Source organism: Halictus rubicundus, chromosome 1 (assembly GCF_050948215.1).
Source record: "Halictus rubicundus isolate RS-2024b chromosome 1, iyHalRubi1_principal, whole genome shotgun sequence".
Classification (NCBI taxonomy): Eukaryota; Metazoa; Arthropoda; class Insecta; order Hymenoptera; family Halictidae; genus Halictus; species Halictus rubicundus.
Window position 1 is genome coordinate 22,146,637 of NC_135149.1, and position 19,283 is coordinate 22,165,919.

Genomic DNA, 19,283 nt, shown 5'->3' on the forward strand with positions numbered 1-19,283 from the left:
TTCACCGATACCACGATTTATATGTCGGTCTGTCTGCTAGCAGTGGAATTGGTGGATATTTTTGAGAATTGAGGATCGAGTTCTTCAATGATTATTAGAACTCTGTATTTTGTAAGGTGAATTTTAATTAGTAGACTACATTTCTGGCTTCCAAGGATTTTCAAAAAATTCTAGAATATTATATTCGTTAGAACTTATGATTTTTATTTATTTTAGATCTACAAAATTTGTCTACGAAAATTGAAAATTGCACAGATAGCCGCAGTGTAATTATTGAAATTGTTGAAGGGAGAAATAAATTTTGTTGCTATTTCTTGCAATTAACAATTTTTAGTTTGCGCGCAAAGCTGCAGTGATCACACGCGAAGCTTCGAAAACGTGTTGCTGGGGACTGTGGACGTATCAAATGAACTATAGGGTTCCCAGATACAGCTAAGATTGCATCTTTTATGCTCGAGAAAGTCTAACGAATTATTTAGAATCTGCGATCGTTAGTCCCTAGTAAAATCATACGGGAACTACAGATTCTTTTTAGTCTACAGTCCAGAAATTAGAATAGGTTTGATTTCATCGAGCGTATTGTAGGTCACCGTACCTTCGTTGCAAGTGTTGCTTATTGTCAGAAACCCTGTGGTCGAAGCTGCAAGTCGTAGTGCAAGTTAAACCAACTTCGAATCTTTGCTTCTGAAGAAACCGTGTGAAAATACACAAGATTCAAGTTAAAATGTAATCGAGGTCTAAAGGCATACACAATTACATTAAAGCAGCGATAGAAGTTAATAAGAGCGTTGATGAAAACGATGATCAAATCTGTTCAAAAATATCTTTCCTTGTCGTGTGTATACGCTACGTATTCACGTCAGTGTTTCCATCGGCCGTAAGGTTACGGAACCAACCATGCGAGCGATAACAATAGGGAACAATAGGGAAAGTAATATTTGATTCTGCTTGTATCGCTGATCATTTAGTAAACATTGCTCTCCTCTGCGCATCGATACAAACACATCCACTATAAAAGTACAGAATCTTCTTCTAATATTTTCTCTCATCCTCGAATAGCTTCGAGCGCGAAGGATTAACTTTACCGCAGTGTTCATTTTTCCTAACTCAAGGAAAACGCTTTGTTCGTGACATTATATTTTTGCAAACAGAATCCTCTAAATATGTATGTTATTCATTTCCGATAAACTGGAATAAACTTCTACTTCTCTGTTACCAATATCTAACCGTTAATCAAAACATAAGAATACTTAACTCAATAAGAATACAAAACATAAGAATGACAAAGAAGTTTTAATCATTGTAGGCGCGAAAGAAGATCATAGCGCATGGGGTGAAACGGTTTTAAAAATGCTATTGTTTTCAACTCTAACGAATGATTAAGGAAAGGAACGAACGTCTATGTAGCTACTGCATCTGGCAATTAATACGCTTCTTGTTTTGCATAAAAATCCGCAGTCTATTCATCATCCCTCTGTGAGGATGCCGAGGATGTTCAGCGATCTGGACGTCGACCTAATCGCGGAGTCATCATCGAAACGATTTCGTCTGATCCATACCGGATGAGGGACTGGTGTCGACGGGGCCAGGTCCTCGGCATCTAGCAGCTTAGCTCCTTTCTTCCCCCCCCCCCCGATGGTTTTTCGAGGATCGCGAGAGTGCGAGGGGGGCCGCGATCGATTGAGCACCCCTGACCGCACCTGAATAGATACATTGTGCCGGGGCAGCCTATTGACGGCCGATTGTTCCCTCAACAATAACAACAATATCTGAATAGTCGTCGTGCACATCTCTCGCGCGTTGCACGCACCCACGCACCCACGCACGCACGCACTCGCTCATGCCATCGCTCGTACACGCTCTCGTACACGTCATCCACCCCCGCATCGAAACCCTCCATCCCTTCACACGTTCGCCTCTTTGCGCGAGATCGCACGTACACCTTTGTTGGGAATTTCTTGCACACCCCTGCTGGAATATTGGGTCAACGGAGAATCCCGCCTCTGCGTTAATTATGCCAGGATTCGGCTCGCTAATCCCTGCGAATATGTAACCGATTGCTCAACGAATTTGTAAACGCTCCCGGGAAACACCCACGTTCTGCTTGCGGACTCCGTGAACCCTTCAACTGGTTCCCGATCGATTAAAATTGTGAACGAAGTATGGATCGTTGTTAAAATATTTTAATAAATAGAACGTTCCACCTTCAGAAAATGTTGAAACATTAATTTCGAATGTTTTATCGCTTGGGAGGATTGACAATGAAGCTCGGCGTTTCAAATCAGCGTGATCCAAATTGCAAATTTAAGTACCGGGAGAACCCCAGAGTTTGTTTTTGACTTCGAGCGGAAAACAGTTTCGAATTGTAACGAGGTGGTTGGAAGTTTCCTGGAAGATGATCAAGTCGATTTGACTGACTATGCCAGAGGGGAACGGCGCGAAATTAATCCGCGGTCTGGCCGAGATGAATCATTGATCGTTTGATGAATGAAAATCCTATGCTTAATGGGCGTCAGTGAAATAATTGAGCGTAACGCGGTCATCCCGTTGTAAAATATTGTTTATTACCCGCTTATAAACAATGGTCAGTAAAGACTCTGGGCGGAATGGCTTCGGCACGGTGATTACAAATACTCCCGGCGAGAGCGCGCGTTACATTTATCGTGAAAATGTATAAGCCAATTATAATTATAGCCCACTGGTCGATCCCTCGTAATATTATAATAGGTCGTCGGGCCGCGTCGCGTCGGTTGCGAAAGCGCGAACTCGCGACGCGTTTAACGGGCGCGTTGCCCGTTGATAATTCGATTCCGCGGGGTGGGGAAAAAAATATACACACATATATATCTATATAAAGAAACAAAACGAAGAGAATGGCGAGTCTCGGGGAATTACGAGACTTGACGTCGATTAATGGATTATTATCGACGGGCGCGAGGCGCCGCGGAGCCTCGTCGAGAAGGGAGCGCGACTCGTCGAGCGACTCTTTCGTCTTTAGAGCGTCTCCGTGCGAGTCTCGTTGATCTTCCGACGCGAAACGAAGATCATCGGAGACGCTCCGAATCATTTCACGAACACGAACACGAACCATTGGCAACGTATAGACGGTACAAAATCGACCCTTACGTTTTGTGCAATTGCTATCTTCATACAACACTGCTCGAATCGCTCGACAAACGCGTGACAATATTTTAACGCGTTACCCACCGACGATTCACAATTTTTAAAATTCTATGAACCACGGCTAAAGTCTCTCCTTATTCTTTTCAAACGGACCCATCAACAGCAAGTTCAATCGCGGACCAAGAAGTCAGTCCCGGTGACGTAATCGAACAATTTCCTATGGGATCATCATGCAAAAGAAGTTTTCCTTTGGTACAGCATTATTGTCGAAAATGCTGTTGATAGGCTTGCGGTGGGTAAAGTGTTAACGACTCAATATTCGATAGAAATTCTCGCTACGTATGCACGGTTTGCATAAGGAGGGAGGAACTTTTTAAGGACGACACACGAATAGAGTATATAAAATGTAAAATGAAGAAACAACAAAGCTGAACAAGCATCGCGGCCCGTAACCGGCCACACGATACGGTAGGCGAACGATGTAATCGTCGGATACCGGATTAACGTCGAGCGAGACCGGCGCATCATCGGCGAACAAAAATCGGGAAATTTTTATAAACGAATCCGCGTCGATTGTATCCGACGATCAATCATCCAGTCAGCGCGATACCGGCGCACAGAGTGAAAAAAAAATATACATACACATTCACACACATATATATATAAAGATAACAAATAGTGTGTCTTGCGTACAAACTCGTCGTGTCACGCCTACAAAACGCTTCGCGCTCGTTCGTTCGTTCGCGATATAAATTAGTACGGTGTGGTTTTTTCCGCGCGAGCGTGTTCTCACGTTTCGTCGAGAAACGCGCCTATACTCGTCGCTGACGTTCGCCGAGACGCTTTCTTTCGTCTCGTGGAAAAGCGTTCTCTTAGCCGGCTGCCGCTTTCTTCTGTCTATCACAGTTTGTTGCTCGCGACGTCCACCGACGTGTCGGCTACCGCGCTAAAATAGGCACGGCGAGGGCTCGCTGAAGCCGCAGTCCGTACAGTGCCTCTGGAACAGAAATCTTCACTGAGTTATCCTCGTCGAACAGCTTCGAATCACCTTCGTGCAAAATTCAAATTGTCAGGAGCAACTCAAACAATCAGAAATCACAGAAACATTTTGCACTCTTGAGAAGTTCTCAGTGGGAGCACCAAATTGCTCTTGGATTTCAAATTGCTGAAGCTGTTAGAAAATTTGTCTACAATCTTGAACAGGTCTATCGTAAAGTGCGCTCTTTCAGCTTTAATTTCATCCTTCGAAGATTCGAAAATTCCTATGAGAACAACACTCTAAAATTGACTCAATTCGCCCGCATATTTTTATACAAGATACCGGACGGGATTTATGAATTTTCGGACGTGGTCTCGAATTCTCCCGCAATCCTAACTGATTTTATCCGAAAAAATTATTAAATTTCCCGGTGCAGAATTTTCAAATCGCCACTTCTATAATTTTGTTTCTTTGGCAAAGGTTCCGCGTGAACCTGTATCGAGTCGATTTTGTTCCAAATGTTTTCGAGTCGCTCAAAATGGCAGAGTCTTGACGCAGCAGAAAGGGAATGATCGTATCCGTCAACTACACCACAATTCACGAGGTTCTGCTCCCTGGATATTCCCTATAGTTCGCTGGTAATTAATTTCGACGAGTCGCAGGGTTGGAGGAGACAAATTAGCCATGCAGAATTATTTGACGACCCGGTACCGACAGGTTCACGACAAAATCAAGGACGTCAGGATATCGGTGCTCAGGAGCAAACTTCCGAAAGTGCGTGTCGGCAGAATCCCACACTGAATTTTGTGCATAAAATCACTTCACCGAGAGAAGACCGATCAAAAACAAAAATCACTTCGAAACGAGAATGGCCGACGTTCATAAAAATTTACGTTCTGCAGCAAATATAAATGACAAAACATTACTCGATCGTTCTCTCGGTGCAGGAAATTTTATGCGCAGAAGAGCAACTCCCGAACTTATATTCCAACATTGGCCCGAAATTTCTTAGATTTCTCAGAACATGAGAATGGTGTCCCTGCTGGACCATCTACCCACGGCGTTCATGGTGTCGAAGCTCTCAACGGTCGGCTCAAAAATCGCACAGTTCCCCTACAGCCACTGGCGCAAATCCCTGAACATGAAGTACTGGACCATCGGCCTGATCGTCTCTCTTCCCGTATTCTATCAATTCCAAGCCCTGGCGAACTCGGCCAAGTTGGAGGCTTCCCGAACGAAGGATCCGAGCATGGACAAGGGGAAAACCGAGGGGAACGTCGCGGAATGATTCGAGCGTAAACGTTTCCGAAGACACACTTGGTGCTTCCTTTGAGGCGGTTCTTAGCGCGGCAGAAAGAGGCGCGAGGTTCGCCGGGACACCGGAAAATTCGGTTCTAAATTGAACGGAATAATTTCGCGTCTCGAAACGGTTGCGGTCCTCTCCAGCACGTCCACAGACGTCTCGAGCCTAATTAACGTGGAAGCTCGCCGGAGAATTTAGCAGCGATATTAGCAACTAAGCCTTTACGTGAAATTGTCCCTCAATGAAATTGTCTATGAGAATAAAGTGGTTGTCTCCCGAGTCTCCCGAATTTCATGGACGATAAATTCTACTATAGTACTCACCGTGGGGTACTCTTCCGTCAATCCGTTCTCTCCTAGGCGATAGTACACCGACCTGTTCTCCATGAAGCTCTTGTAATCGTACCGAGGCATCGTGGGGATCCTCATCTGCCAGAACGGCTCCCTGATGTTCGCCCCCAGGTTCAATATGTCACGATCCCTGTACTGTATTCGAATCGCTGGATCATGCTAGGAAAGAATGTGCCTGTTAGCCGGGATACGTTGAATTCGATTGAGTCGCTTGTACCTTCTCGTGCCTCTTCGAAGGTTCATCGTTTGGCGTGTCCGGCCTGCTGGAAACCGGCGTTTCTTCCGGTGTCGTTGATTCGATAGAAGGTTGCAGGCTGCTGATTCCACTCGATTCGCTTGCGGTGCTCGGCGAGTTCGGTCTGCCGCCAGTCAAAGTTCTCAAACCCTGCTCGTAGAGAAGTCTCACCCCGAACGCGTGAAAGTGCTCGGGTTCCAGGCCGGACAATGGCAGGGCTAGGGATAACGCCATTTTACGATGTTCCTCAGTTTTCTACGTCCTGAGCTTCTTGATCTCTCGATTTTTCTTTGTTCCCGTCGCTCGAATCGAGATCGTGGTTCAACGAGCCCGCAGAGACCGTTAGGACGTCGACCGACAACTAATCTACTGTTTAGAGTTTCTTCTCCTGCCTGCTGTGTTTCTTGCGTACCGTACTTCGGCCGTGATAGTGTTTGTACGTAAACATGACCTTCTTGATTCGAATTTCGATCGCGAACCGGCCTTTAGTCGCTCTAATAATCGGCGAGAATTATCTTGCTCTTCTATATTGTCGAATGTTAAGGAAAATAAGAGAAATCTGGCTCGAAAGATTCGGATTGAATGGTCGTAGTGGATGGAGTCAAATTTGCTTTTATATTATGGTTTGTTAGGCTCTCTTCTACCAGTTTTGCCACCCGATTGTTCGAATTGATTCGTTACAGGGAGGAGTTTAACAGATTTCTGTGTGTCGATGGAAGGATAACAGATGGTGTGCAGATCGAGATCTTACCGACGTTGATTCATGATCCACCGTCGGTAAAACCTTGTTGCGATCCTGGTTACCTTCCGTGGAGCTGCAGTCTCTCCGACTGCATCGACTGCGAGCTGCAGAATTCTTCTATAACGACTGTTGTATTCGAGCAGAGACCTTTTAACTCGTTCTATCTGTTTTATTTCTGCATTTTCTTTAAATATTCTGACCTTATATTGCAATCTTTTACATGTATTTTAATTTGCATCATTTAAGACGTTTGTGTGCACAATAAAAGTGTTGAGTCTTTTTCAATTTGACACCTGCTATCTCCGCAGATGGTACGGCAGGCAGTTCTTTATCGATCGATCCGCAACAGGAACAAGTTGCAAGCCCTGGCTCCCAGAGGGCTAGCAACCCTTTCGGTTAGTCTAATAAGCGAGATCCGCGCGTTCTGCGTCCGTGATCCTTGCTACTCTTGCTCTGGGAACCAAACATTCGACTCGATGAGTGTTATTCTTGCGTTTTCCTTAAATATCCTGGCGCGATCTTGTAATTCTTTTCATGTATTATAATTTACATTGTTTAGGATCTCCGTCTGCTTAAATAAAAGCGGTTAGACTACTTCAATTTTGCACCTGCAGTCTCCGCAAATGGTACAGCAGGCTGTTCTGTATTGATCGGTCCACAACAAGAACACGTTGCAAGACTCAGCTCCCAGAGGGCTAGCAACTGAACCAAGCTTTCTCGCTGGTGCTCGTAACCCTTTCGGTTAGTATATAAGCAAGATCTGCGAGTTATAACTACGTGGTCCGGTGCTACTCAGGGATGTCAACCGAAAGAAAACTTTTCCAGAGGTTTCCCTTTCCAGAGAGAGGGTGGTGTTTTCTTCATTGGGTGGGAGTTTCTCAAGCAATAACCACACACAACAAAATTGATAGGAATTCTCCCAGCTTCCACAGATTTCCGGAAAATTGTTGCAGCTCTCCAACGACTTTCTTCCCTGTTCGCCAGAACACGAGCACACACGACGCTCCTCTCTCTCACTCTCCCCAGTGTGAGGGATATGAAAATCCAAACTGAGTTTCTTCTCCTCGCAAAAGGTGGAAAAATCATGCCAAAAAAGAAAAATCGGCCGCAACAATTCCCCGATCCCTCCTCTCCTATACTTTATCCCGGGTTTTCTGTCCGTCCATCTCATCCCGAAAGATGGTAATTCAGTGCCGAAACAAAACCCGACGAACTAAAGTGAAAATCGTGCGTTCCTACTGTAGTAGTAATGCAGAGTGACCACTCTTTTGCTACCTGAATTTCCGGACAATATTCAATATTCAATATTGTGTCGCATGTTTGCAACGTGGTAATACAGTGTAACTCTGTTGCTACATGAAGTTTTGCACAATATTGCGCAGTATGTTTGCAACTTGTTCTCGAATATATTTCACATGCTATCTTTTTGGTACTGCATCCCCCTCCTCTTCTTTACCTTGCTATCTTTTAACTTCTACAATTAATTATGAATGATTTTTTGTGTGGTAAATAATTTCTACGTTGCTTCAAAGGTAATTGAGATGCAACTGGACGCAACCTGGGAGTGTTAGAATTTAACATTTTCTTTTAGAGAAATGAGTTGTTTCACGAGGGGAGAAGGGTACTTTGTCCCAAAATTGATGAATTACAGTATCAAAGGATTCTGTTAGCAGGTTTAGATTTATCGCGAATGATACTAATATTATCTTGCGGAGTTCGATATGGGGAAGACGTTGCGTTTGATCCTCCAAAATGGAAGTAGCCTCGAAGACAGAGGGTAGCACAGGATCAGTGGCCTTGCATTATGGCGTGGTTCACAGGCTGACCGGGTATACCGGGTGTCCGATTCGCGCATTCTATGCTGTGCGACCCATCCGGTGGCCCTAGCAACGCACATGCGCCCTTCTTGGGCTCTCGTCTCTCCAGTTTCTCTCTCCGGATGGTTGGGGATTGGCCCGGAGTAACACCCCCTCATAATGGGTTCACCCGTCCGCGCTGAGCGCGGGAGAGCCGGCGAGAGAGAACGAGAGTGAGAGAGCGAGAGAGAGAGAGAGAGAGAGAGAGAGAGAGAGAGAGAGAGAGAGAGAGAGAGAGAGATAGAGCGAGAGAGAGACAGGGAACCGGGAGCAGGAACGAAGAGGGTCGAAGACTGAGCCAGCCAGTCCGAGAGAGAGAGGGGACGAAAGACAGGGAGAGAGACGGGAGGGAAGAGGGCAACGGAAGCCATATTGATTTCCCTATGTTTCCCCGTATTGTTACTATAGCGCCCGGTGAGGGCGCGAGGAGAAGGCTGGTACCACCCTCGTCAACCATCCCCCGGCATCCACCCCTCAGCACAGCCAGCTTCAATCCGCTTCGCTCCGCTCCGTTCTTCGAACCGACGCTCGTCCGAGAGACGAGAGAGAGACTGCTTGCTAGCCAAGCCGGCGACCGTGGATTCTCTTCCGGTCTTTCGTTCGTTTTTACACTGCTCTTTTTCGCCCCCGGTCCTCACTCTTGTGTGTCTCGCGCGCACCGAGAGAGCTCTCTCCCATGTTAGCCTCCATTCCGCTCGTTGCGATCGCTTAGCGTGCTCTGTCGAGAAGATCTGGAGCGTGAACTTCCGGATTCCTCAAGATTTCGAGCTAATAACCCTCGGGCACCGAGATTTCGTGCTAATAACTCTCGGCTCGAGTTTAGGCTCGCGTTTCGATCAATTCCAGGTGGATGGGACAACAAATATCCTTCTACTGTGACTGGACTGTGGATCTTTCTGTAAGAATAGAGACAGTAAACATATGGACCTTTCTTTTCTTCTTTAACAAACTTAATAAGCCGAAGACAACATATTGGCACTCTTAAATTTGTTAAATGTAAATTTTATGCCACTATTGCACTATTTTAAATTGCCGCAAGTCTTGCGTGATCCTTGGTCTAAAACGTCCCCTGGATTCTTACATTTTTACAGGCTTGCCTATGGCTTTGTTTTTCTTCAGCTAGCTAATATTGCTTGGGTTCCTCAAAATTCGAGTTCACCGGTTCCGCGGCAATTAATTCCGAGTTTAGGCTCGCGTTTCGTCGAATGTCCGATGGAACGGACAGCGTGGGTCCCTCGAAAACATCCCCCTGTCGCGATCCGCTCATCAACGAGACGAGGTCCGGTCGAGCGGGCACGCAACACCCTTCGTGCGACGCTTAATATTTCTCTTAATGTCGAACCAGCCCACGAAGGCACGAGAAGCACACCTGGGTGGTCCATGCACGATATCAGCTGCGAAACTTCCCAGACGTCCCGGTTTTCTGCGTCCTGTCGTCCGCTCTCCTCTTCGGGGAAACGAACCGGGGTGAAAGAGGGGTCTAAAAAGGAGCAAGGAAAGGGAGAAAGAGAGAGCACGAAGGGCTGCGAAGAGAGGGACCAGGATAGAGAACCGTGTGGTTGTTACCTAGTGATGCATGGCTCGGTAATAGCTACAATACAACCAGCTTACAAGAGGGGTTCCGTTTCCATCCCGCTCTCGCCGACTCGAGATTTATTGCTCCCCGTTGGATTGCGGATTCCCAGATTCTCCGGTTTGCCCTTATAAATGACTCCTATTAATTGACCGTGATGCGGGGCAGGAAAACAGTGGAACCGAGGAAACGAAACGGGAATGAACGAGGGGACGGACACCTTGTGCTGCCAAAGGGGTGCGCGATCGACGAAACCCTTCACTCTGATACATTACCACAATTCCTTCTTAGAGCACCTTAAAATCTGCCTTTGGGAAAAGCTCACAAATGCAGACGACGCTCCATCCTTCAGCACAGCTCCTTCGGCTTACAGAAATGCCACAAACCTTAACAGATCGCGATGTCTTTCATGTGACCAGTTGCTTCTTGTCTGACTTTTCGGAAAAGCTTCACTGAAGACCCCATGGAGTGCCACAGATATCCTAATCTCTGCAGTTTGAAAACGTATCAAATCGCACAAACGATACCCAAAGACCATTCCGTGGCGTCGTAAAACTGTATACAGTGATTTCTCTATATATGTCGCCAGGATGTGGAGGATAAATGTCGCGGAATTGTACCCACTACCGCGGGGTATACCCCGTGAGGGGCCTCGGACATAAACGTGTACCGTGTAAACATAACACGGCTTGGGTATGTCTCCTGGACGATACATGACGCTGGCAAGACCCGTGTTGTTGACATATGTCGAGAATTCACTGTATCCACCTGGAAAAACAATCAGACCGCGGACGTCGCGGATGTCGTGGTGCGTCCGTTTCCTCGTCGCGGCCGTCCCCCGCTTGTTTTAAAGTGACTATCAGGGGATGAAAAAGAGGAGGCGGAAAGGAAGCGGGCGTTCGACGTCGAGGAAGCTCTCGTGCGTCGGCCACGTGTCCGGTCGTCTGCGTGAAGAATGAGACCAGACACACCCACCGTGCACGCGAGCGAGAGAAACGAGAACGGGAGACCGCGTGGACCCCCGTGACAGTGCGCAGAACCCTACACGAACGCGGCCCCGGCTTTAAAACCGCGCTAACGCACTTAATAGCGAGTTGCCGTGCGGCGTGCGTGCACGAGCCGCCGCGTGAGAACACGCGTGGGCGGAGTAGTTGTCAAAACACACGTGGAAATTGCTCACCGTAGCTGGGATCCCTCTCTGTGAACCGTACAGAGGATTCTGCTCTAATGCCAACACGCTAATGCTACTTCTGACTCTACCTGACCTGAAGTCCTTGCGCTCCAACTCGCTCCGTTGCGTGCTCAACGCGGAAAACTCTAGGCTCCAGCGAAACTGCGAACGGGGCTCTAAAAGTCTGGGAGACGCTTCAGGATTCCTGTTGGATGGGGTTAGGATGGGTTAAACTATAAAGCTTCAGTTAACCGCGTTTATCTGTGGATCTGTGTCTGCCTCGTGTTCTGCTGTTTTGATTTAGGAATCGGGGGTTGTTTCAATGTGACGTTTTTTAGTTGGTCAAGCTCCGTACTTTTAGCCAGCCAAATACAATAAAATTACCGTTTCGTGTCTAACAAAATCCCCTGTTCTGATGAGGGGTGTACGAAGGCTAACACTGACCCAAGAATTCAAGCTTGTTCACATCAGTGACCCAAGAATGAAGCTTGCTTTGACTCGGAACTCCAGTTAACGAAGTAGACAAGAACTACCCTTAATGTCTAACAAAATCCCCATTCTTACGAGGTCGTACAGAAAGGGAAACTCCGATTTGATTCTGGGGACAAACAAGAGCACCTCCGAGGAATTTATGGCGTGTCTAGGGTCGCAACGGAAGGATGATCGCCGGTCGCAGGGCGCCGCGACTCGTGAAATTTATGTAAAATCATGCGCGGTGCTTGCTCGTGGACGTGGCATATGTGGCCAGCGCCGCGTAATAACGTAAGATTGAAGGTCGCAGGTAACAGGCCATCCAGCATCCTCATAACATGTAAAACACCGGGATTACGGGATAATAACTGGCCGAGGCGGGGGTCGTGTTTGCGTTTGTAAAGTTTACCGGTTTCTACCATAGCGTGTGCGGATACTGAATTCGCGTCGGCCTTGTACGTTGCCGGCCGAGATAGGTGGGCGATAATGAAACGCAGGGTGGACCGAAGTAATTCCGTTCCGAAGTCCAACCCGGCTGGACACCCCCTGTGGATTTAATATCGCTTTATTAACCCACTTTGGATCGCTGTACCCTCCCAACCGGTGATCCTATCTCCTACCTAGACGGCGAAAACTCTGGGTTAGTAACCTCTGGCAAAAACGTCCATCCAGAATACAATGAATTCTCGTTATATGTCAACGACACGGGTCTTGCTAGTGTCGTGTATCATCCAGGAGTCCCGAACCGTGTTATGTTTACACGGTACACGTTTATGTCCGAGGCCCCTCACGGGGTATACCCCGCGGTAGTGGGGATAATTCCGCGACATTTATCATCTAGGCCTTGGCGACATATATAGAGAAATCACTGTATATGGATCCTGCGACGTTGGATGACTCAGCTACTCTATAAATTAGAATTAGTTTCAAATGATTCTACTAATAATTTCAAATGTGACCCGGTTGTCTGTGAGTACAGTCCCGGAACAAAATATAGAACAACGAATGTAGTTACCTTGCAAGCAATCTGAACGAAACAAGTACATAGACAATAAAAATTTCTGGAACTTCTCGCTTAAAGGAAGTTCAAGGGCAAACATCCGAAGCGAATATATTGGATCAAGTGTCCGATAAGGTCAGTTCATCTTGATCTTAGACCCGGGGGTGGCATTGAAGCTTCCGGGTAGCAATCGGAGCCATAATCACTTTGAAGTCTCGCGCGAGCGGTACATCCGTGCGACTCGTTAATTCCCGATACATTCCGGTCGGATATTAATTCTTGGATCTTGAGACGTCTTGAGAGAGAGAGAAAGAGAGAGAGTGCGCGTGGGGTTCGTTGCCCCCTTCGACAGTGCTCTTTGTGACCGTGACGCGCTTTTGTACCGGACACCCCGTGGACGGGGACGCCCCGGTGAAGATGTCGCAAATTGGATCGTGTATATAGCCGTCCGCGGCGCAATATATCGCCGGGAGATCCGGCAATCCCACGAAACAAGGCTCTTGAATCACCGCACGCCTGACTTACGCGGGAGCCGGCTTAACGGACCAAACGAGAGAGACAGAGAGAAAGATAGAGAAAGAGGACGGGAAAAAGAGAGAGAGAGAGAGAGAGAGGCTTCGTTTGCACAAACGAAGTCACCAGATGTCGATCTGAATATTTCAGGCGGCTTGCCCCGGTGCTTCTTGACAAATATCAAGATTTTTTCCTCCGTTCTCGACCGAGACAACTCGTCCATCCCCCCATCCCGTGATCTCTCTCGTCTCGACGCTTGGTCCCTCGATCGCTTGTGAATTTTCCGGTGTTCAGTAAGAGAGAGGGAGAGATAGAGAAAGGGGGACAGAGAGAGAATGAAAGAGCGCGAGAGAGAGAGAGAGAGAGAGAGAGAGAGAGAGAGAGGGAAGAGGGAGGACTTTCGATTTTCCCCGGTCGGTTTTTCGCTTATTCGACGGTTCTCCGCGAGACATTCCGGGCAACGTCCAAATGATTCGGGATCAGCCAGCGGAGCGGAGCCTCTGCCGTAGGAAAAAAATGTAAATCTGGCGCAACCCCGGGAAAAGGCACCCTTTTAATCCACGCAGAGAGAGAGAAACTCTCCCCAGCCGATAGGCGGGGGATTATCACGGGGTATCATATGGAGCCTCTCGAAAGTGAACGAGAAAAAGCGTAGGAACGACGAAGTGGGGAGTACCGCAGAGAAAGAGAGAAAAGAGAGAGAGAGAGAGAGAGAGAGAGGAGAGAGAGATAGAGTGAGAGTGAGGGAGAGGGTGGAAGGGAGCACACGGGCTCGAAGAGAACCCCATGGTTACCGGCGGCCAGAAGTGGGGCTCCCGTGGCGAGAAGCACCGTCAAATCCACCGCAAATGCTCTCGAGTACTTCTTCTTGGTCGGACGTGAGCGCAAGGGCGACCACGAGAGAGAGCACGTGGTACTTGAACCAGTTGGGGACCACCGAGTGGCTCCGGGCTCTGGCTCTGGCCGAATGTTGCTTGGTTGCAAGCACGATCGGCCAGAGTAACGAGGAGAGAGAAAGAGAGAGCGAGAGGAAAATAAAAAACCGAGTGACGGCCAAGAGCGAGAAATATATTTGCGTTCCGCCGGAACGACCAGCCGCGCGGCCTTTACCGGGTCCTCCTCCCTTTTTGCCTCTTCTTCGCGTCAAACCCCGAAAACTCCGCTGCTCAGTACGACATTTCACGCGCCGATACCGGGCCGAGACTCTCTCTTCAATCGCGAAACACGTCACAAAGAAAATTGGCTGGATTCATCAATCGATGGAGAATCGTAAAGAGTGGTAGACGCTGTCTACAGATCGTTTTGGTAGGAATCGATTTTTTGCACCACTTCGACTCGAGGGATTGCCCATGGTAGACATCATCTACTGTTCAGTTTAGTGGGAAACGGTATTTTCAAATTCTGAGCCTTCGACTTTTCAGCCCCCAACTTCGAAGCTTTCAACTTCTATGTCGTCAACTTCTGACCATTTAACTTCTGAGTCTTCAACTTCTAGGCCTTGAACTTGAAGGATTGCCATAAATTTTTCCCTCCTCGGTATTGGCCGTTTCATCAATTTTCTTGGCCCCTAACTCTTAACTACTGTGACCGGATGCTGTTCAATGTCCCACAATTTTTCTTCCTAGACAAAGTCACTTATCAACACTTTCTTTCAAGGGAAGCATCGAAGCTAGATAACTATGCAGAGAGTCATCAAACATATTCGGAATGAGTGAATGTGAATCTATAGGTCGTTGGGAAGCTATAGATTGTGCTGTGTTGGCAGCCATCGTATCAATGTCGCGGGGAGTGCTAAAAATCATTCCTCTATACCATTTTATTTTAAATACAATCCAGAAACAGTCCCCACCCCTTCAGCAACGACGATTTACATTATCCATGATTTGCTCAATCCTCTTTCGCCAGTCTACGAGAGATCTGTTATTTTGAACAAACGCGATGATTGAACCATTTTCAACCTTCTGTGTCCTCCCATCGGTTTTCCAAGGTCCGAAGAAGGTCGACCTCTCTGTAAACGATCGTGAAGGTTCTCCTAGTTCTCCGGTGGACTGCATCGAGTCGCATGAAACGCATCAGACTGCAGCAGGAAGTCGGTGACCGACCCGGAGGCCTGCACGCGTCTAAGAGCGTGGCTCGCGCGTGACGTGCACGAATAAACAATAAACAGGGCCTATGCGCGGAGACGCATATACACGCATCGGCGCGTATCGTTTCAGCGCGGAGTCCGCGAGGGGCTCGTCGGGGGCGAGCTCGGGGGGTTGGAGAGCCGGTTTGTAACAAAATCAATAGAGGGGTGGCGCGCGAGAGGACACGCGGCTGGGATGGCGTGCCGGGAGGAGAAAGAGAGAGAGAGAGACTCGCGGGGGTGGTTTCCGCGGCGCAAGCGCACAGAGTCACCGGTTACGGGGATGGAGAGCCAGGGGAGGGAAGACAAAACCACCCCGCCGGCTACTCCCACCCTCTGGATGAGGCGACGGACTGCGATGGAGTGCCTCCTCCTCCAACCTCCACCTCCTCCTCTTTTCTCCTCCTCCTCTGCCCACCGACTACTCCAACCCCTGTGCGCCGCCTGAAACTCCGGGGATTGTTCGCCCCCTCGGAGTGGTAGCTGCTGCCACCGAAGACTGGCGGCAGTCCCGAGAACTTGCGACGCACCGGAACAAGGATCCCGGGCATTTTATTTCCGCCAGGACTGCGAGAACACGCCGAACATCTTCGGGAAATTCTTTCTCGATCATCCCTTGGCAGACAGAGGAAACGATAAGTTTGAGGGTCTTGGGGGTGGTTTCGTTCCAGAAGCGTTCTTGGAGACTTTCACCATGAGATAGCGTTGGTTTCTAGCTTTGTTAGGGCTGTATCATGTCATTTTGCCTAGCCACGCGGCTTCGTTCTTCTAGGGATGTTTTTACTCTCGAGGAAAGTACAAGAAATATTAATGATAATGCACGCGTGTATTCATTGGGGACGATTTTGGTCAAACGAGATTGTCCTTCGTTTAAGGAAATGGGTACAATGCAAATGACGATGAGAAAGCGATGCCTGGAATTTTCAAGTAAACGTCAAGGCGTTCTTCAAACTCTTAACACTCTACCGCAAGTCTGTCCAATAATATACCCGGAAGGCTCCTCAATAATTGTATTAACATAATAACCAATAATTATATACCATTGCTGCTGATGTCGTTATCTTTTTCACACGGCGTAGATATTCTATACTGTTGCAGAACTGTCTTCAAACAGGATCGAGAATGGAGAAGAGGGGTGGTTTTCACCGAGCTTGGACATTTTTCTGTTCCTCACAATTAGATGCTTCAACGTCTCGCACAGTTGGGAATACCGTCACACTGATAAAGTGCCATTCTTCCGCCACTCGGTCCATCTCTCACCCTCCCGCGCATATTGTCACGCGCTCATAAGCGCACAAGCGCAACGCCCCACATTATTTCTCAGGGGTCGCTCGAAAACATATTTGCAGACGGCCCCCGGGACAAATGCCTTGATTCGTGCCGAAAATCGGCCTCGGCCGAAATCAAGGGTCGCGATAAAAGCATTAGTCGCGCGGCTAAGTGTTTTCCCAACTTGTCCCGGGTGGGACCACCCCCTTCCTCTCTCTCTCTCTCTCTCGCACCCCCTGGTTTTCCTGGCTTTCTTCCCGCGTCGTTAGACGAACGTCACATCCCTCTGGTATCGACAGCGCTCTTTCTTCCGAGATTCGCGCAACGTCCTCGGCCGGCGTTCTACGGAAAACTTCGAGGTCTGTTAGGTGACCGGCTGGCCATCAAAGTAGAACGACATAAGGTCGTCGACATTAAAGGGACACACCGGTAAACGCCCGCAAAGGTTACGCTCCCCGAGGGCCGGCGAAAGGTCAACGCGATGTCCCTTTAATTATCTTTCCTTTCGCTTCGCGATGATCTTGAAAATTCGCTGATTCACCCGAGGATCGACCTAATCAAACGCAGGGCACACTGGATCTTACCTGTGTCTTGCAAGCGTGAAATGTCCTCTGAAGAAGTTCGAGGAATTATTAAGAAATTGACCCTGTCATTTATAAAAATTTCGACTGCGGATCTTCATGCAAAATGTTTGCATGATTTACAGGGTTATGGAACGAAATAAAAATTCGTTTCTTCGTTCAATTGTAAAGATTCACAGTCCAGTAATTACTGCAACTCTGTTCACAATCTACTCGTTCCAAAGAACAACCCTGAAAGCGCATGGTCCGTTCGCGGTATCGCGACACGTGCGTTCGCGGACAATTATCGCGACAGTCAATGAACCTCTCGGGGGAAAAAACGGACCACGTATGGATCCCATGTAGCACGGTATGTGAAATAAAGTGGCGGCAATTAAGTTCGATTAAGGTGACTGAACGAGCGAGAATGGAGGCCACGATAGCGGAACAGCGGGACAGTCCGCGAATAGAAATAGATAGAAGTAAGTGAAAGAGAAAAACGGGCGGAGATAAAAGTCGGGAGGGACGGAGAAAGCCGGGGAGACAGAGACAGGGACCACCCCGTCTGACAAAGGACGACAGAATCTCTTTGTTCTCGCGGCTCAACGGCTTCGCTCCGTGGCCGCGATGTTTTGTCAAGGTCACTCTCATTCACCCCCTTTGCCTGCTGCCCGCCTTCGTCCACGGGCTTCCAACCCCGTGTTCGCGACACGGGACCCCTCCCTCTCCTCTAATTATTTCGAACTTAAGATAGACTGCTCCCTAGAATTCTCTTCGAAACCACCCCTGAATCCCATCGACCCCGGGACAATTTAAAGCCTCGCTTCGACTGGTTTCCATGCTTTTGTTTATCTGTTGAAAATAAATCGCGGCTGCGAGAATCGCCGAGAAGTCTTTGCCTGAGAAGTTAATCTTCATCCCCCAATTTCGATTTTCTTAGTGGCACTTCTTTGCCGGGAAATGCGACTCGTCCTAGTTCTTCTGGAGTATATTAGTGTGCTTTTAGTGACGCCACTGAAATTATTTTATATACGTCTGTTATGATCAGGGTATGCAGACTGCTGTCAGTCTTTATATCTTTGACTGAGAGGGTGATTTAACTCGGCATTTCCATTCCTCTTCATCCCTTATTCTTAATTTCTTTTATTTCTATGTCTTCGATTAGGAAATTCCTCTGCCTCATTTTTCCACAATGTCTGCGGTGCTTTCGTTCGTGTTTAAACTTTAAAGGATTGCTCTGTCATGAAGTATGGGGCTCCTAGGGACAGTGTAGCATCGTTCGAACTATTTTATGGAGGTTGAAAGGTAAAATTGTAATGTTTAGAGAGGCTCCGAGGGGCATCGGCGCCCCAGGGCCGAGAATCCGGGGTAAACAGAGGTTCCGGTGTTTTTGTGACAGTGGGCTCGTTGTCGGGGGTTGACACCATCCTCGAGGAAGTCTCGAGTAACATCGAGAAAGGATGGACTCGACTTCTCTGGTGACAAAAGTGCGACCGAGTCCATCGTACTTACCCCTGGCGGTGGTGAGCTCGTTTTTGGGATTGTCGTCCCTGAATGGTGACTTTAGCCCCGCGTATGAATGGCATTTTCAGATATATACCGGGAACTCCCGTGCCCTTCTCTCTCTCCCTCTCTCTCTCTCTCTCTCTCTCTCTCTGGATCTCGCTCACTCTTTCACGGTTTGGCTTCTATCCGCGCGGTGGACCAACGGTCCATTGTCGGCTCGGACTCAATGGATGATGCTGAAGCAGGGTGGGCGAGAAGAGGTGAGGCGAGGGGGGTGGCAGAGGGATTGTCGTTGTAGAACTGTCTCCTCACCCCCGCGAGCCGACTCAAAAGGAAATGAGGTGCCCCGGACAGGACCTATCCCAACGAAAAAGAAGCCACTGGGCTGCGCGACGGAAAGAAAACCACCCTCTTCCACAGCGTCACCGGCAATGACGGACATTTCCTCGGGATCGGTCTTCGTCCATGACGCGGGGGCCATCTCCTTTGCGTTCCCGAGGAACCCAC

At 48.2% G+C, this 19,283-nt stretch overlaps 2 protein-coding genes across 2 annotated transcripts in view; one reads left to right on the plus strand and one right to left on the minus strand.

Annotated features, from left to right (window-relative positions):
* Window positions 1–19,283, plus strand: part of Soxn (SRY-box transcription factor soxNeuro) — a 404,681-nt gene that overhangs the window by 40,022 nt on the left and 345,376 nt on the right. The gene's annotated exons all lie outside the window — the stretch shown is intronic.
* Window positions 2,547–6,347, minus strand: LOC143359575 (uncharacterized). The gene is made up of 3 exons (XM_076797632.1): window positions 5,973–6,347; window positions 5,729–5,914; window positions 2,547–4,120 (listed from the first exon to the last, which is right to left on the minus strand). Exons 1-3 carry the CDS (start codon window positions 6,222–6,224, stop codon window positions 4,070–4,072), a joined length of 489 nt encoding a protein of 162 aa, XP_076653747.1. The 5' UTR covers window positions 6,225–6,347; the 3' UTR covers window positions 2,547–4,069.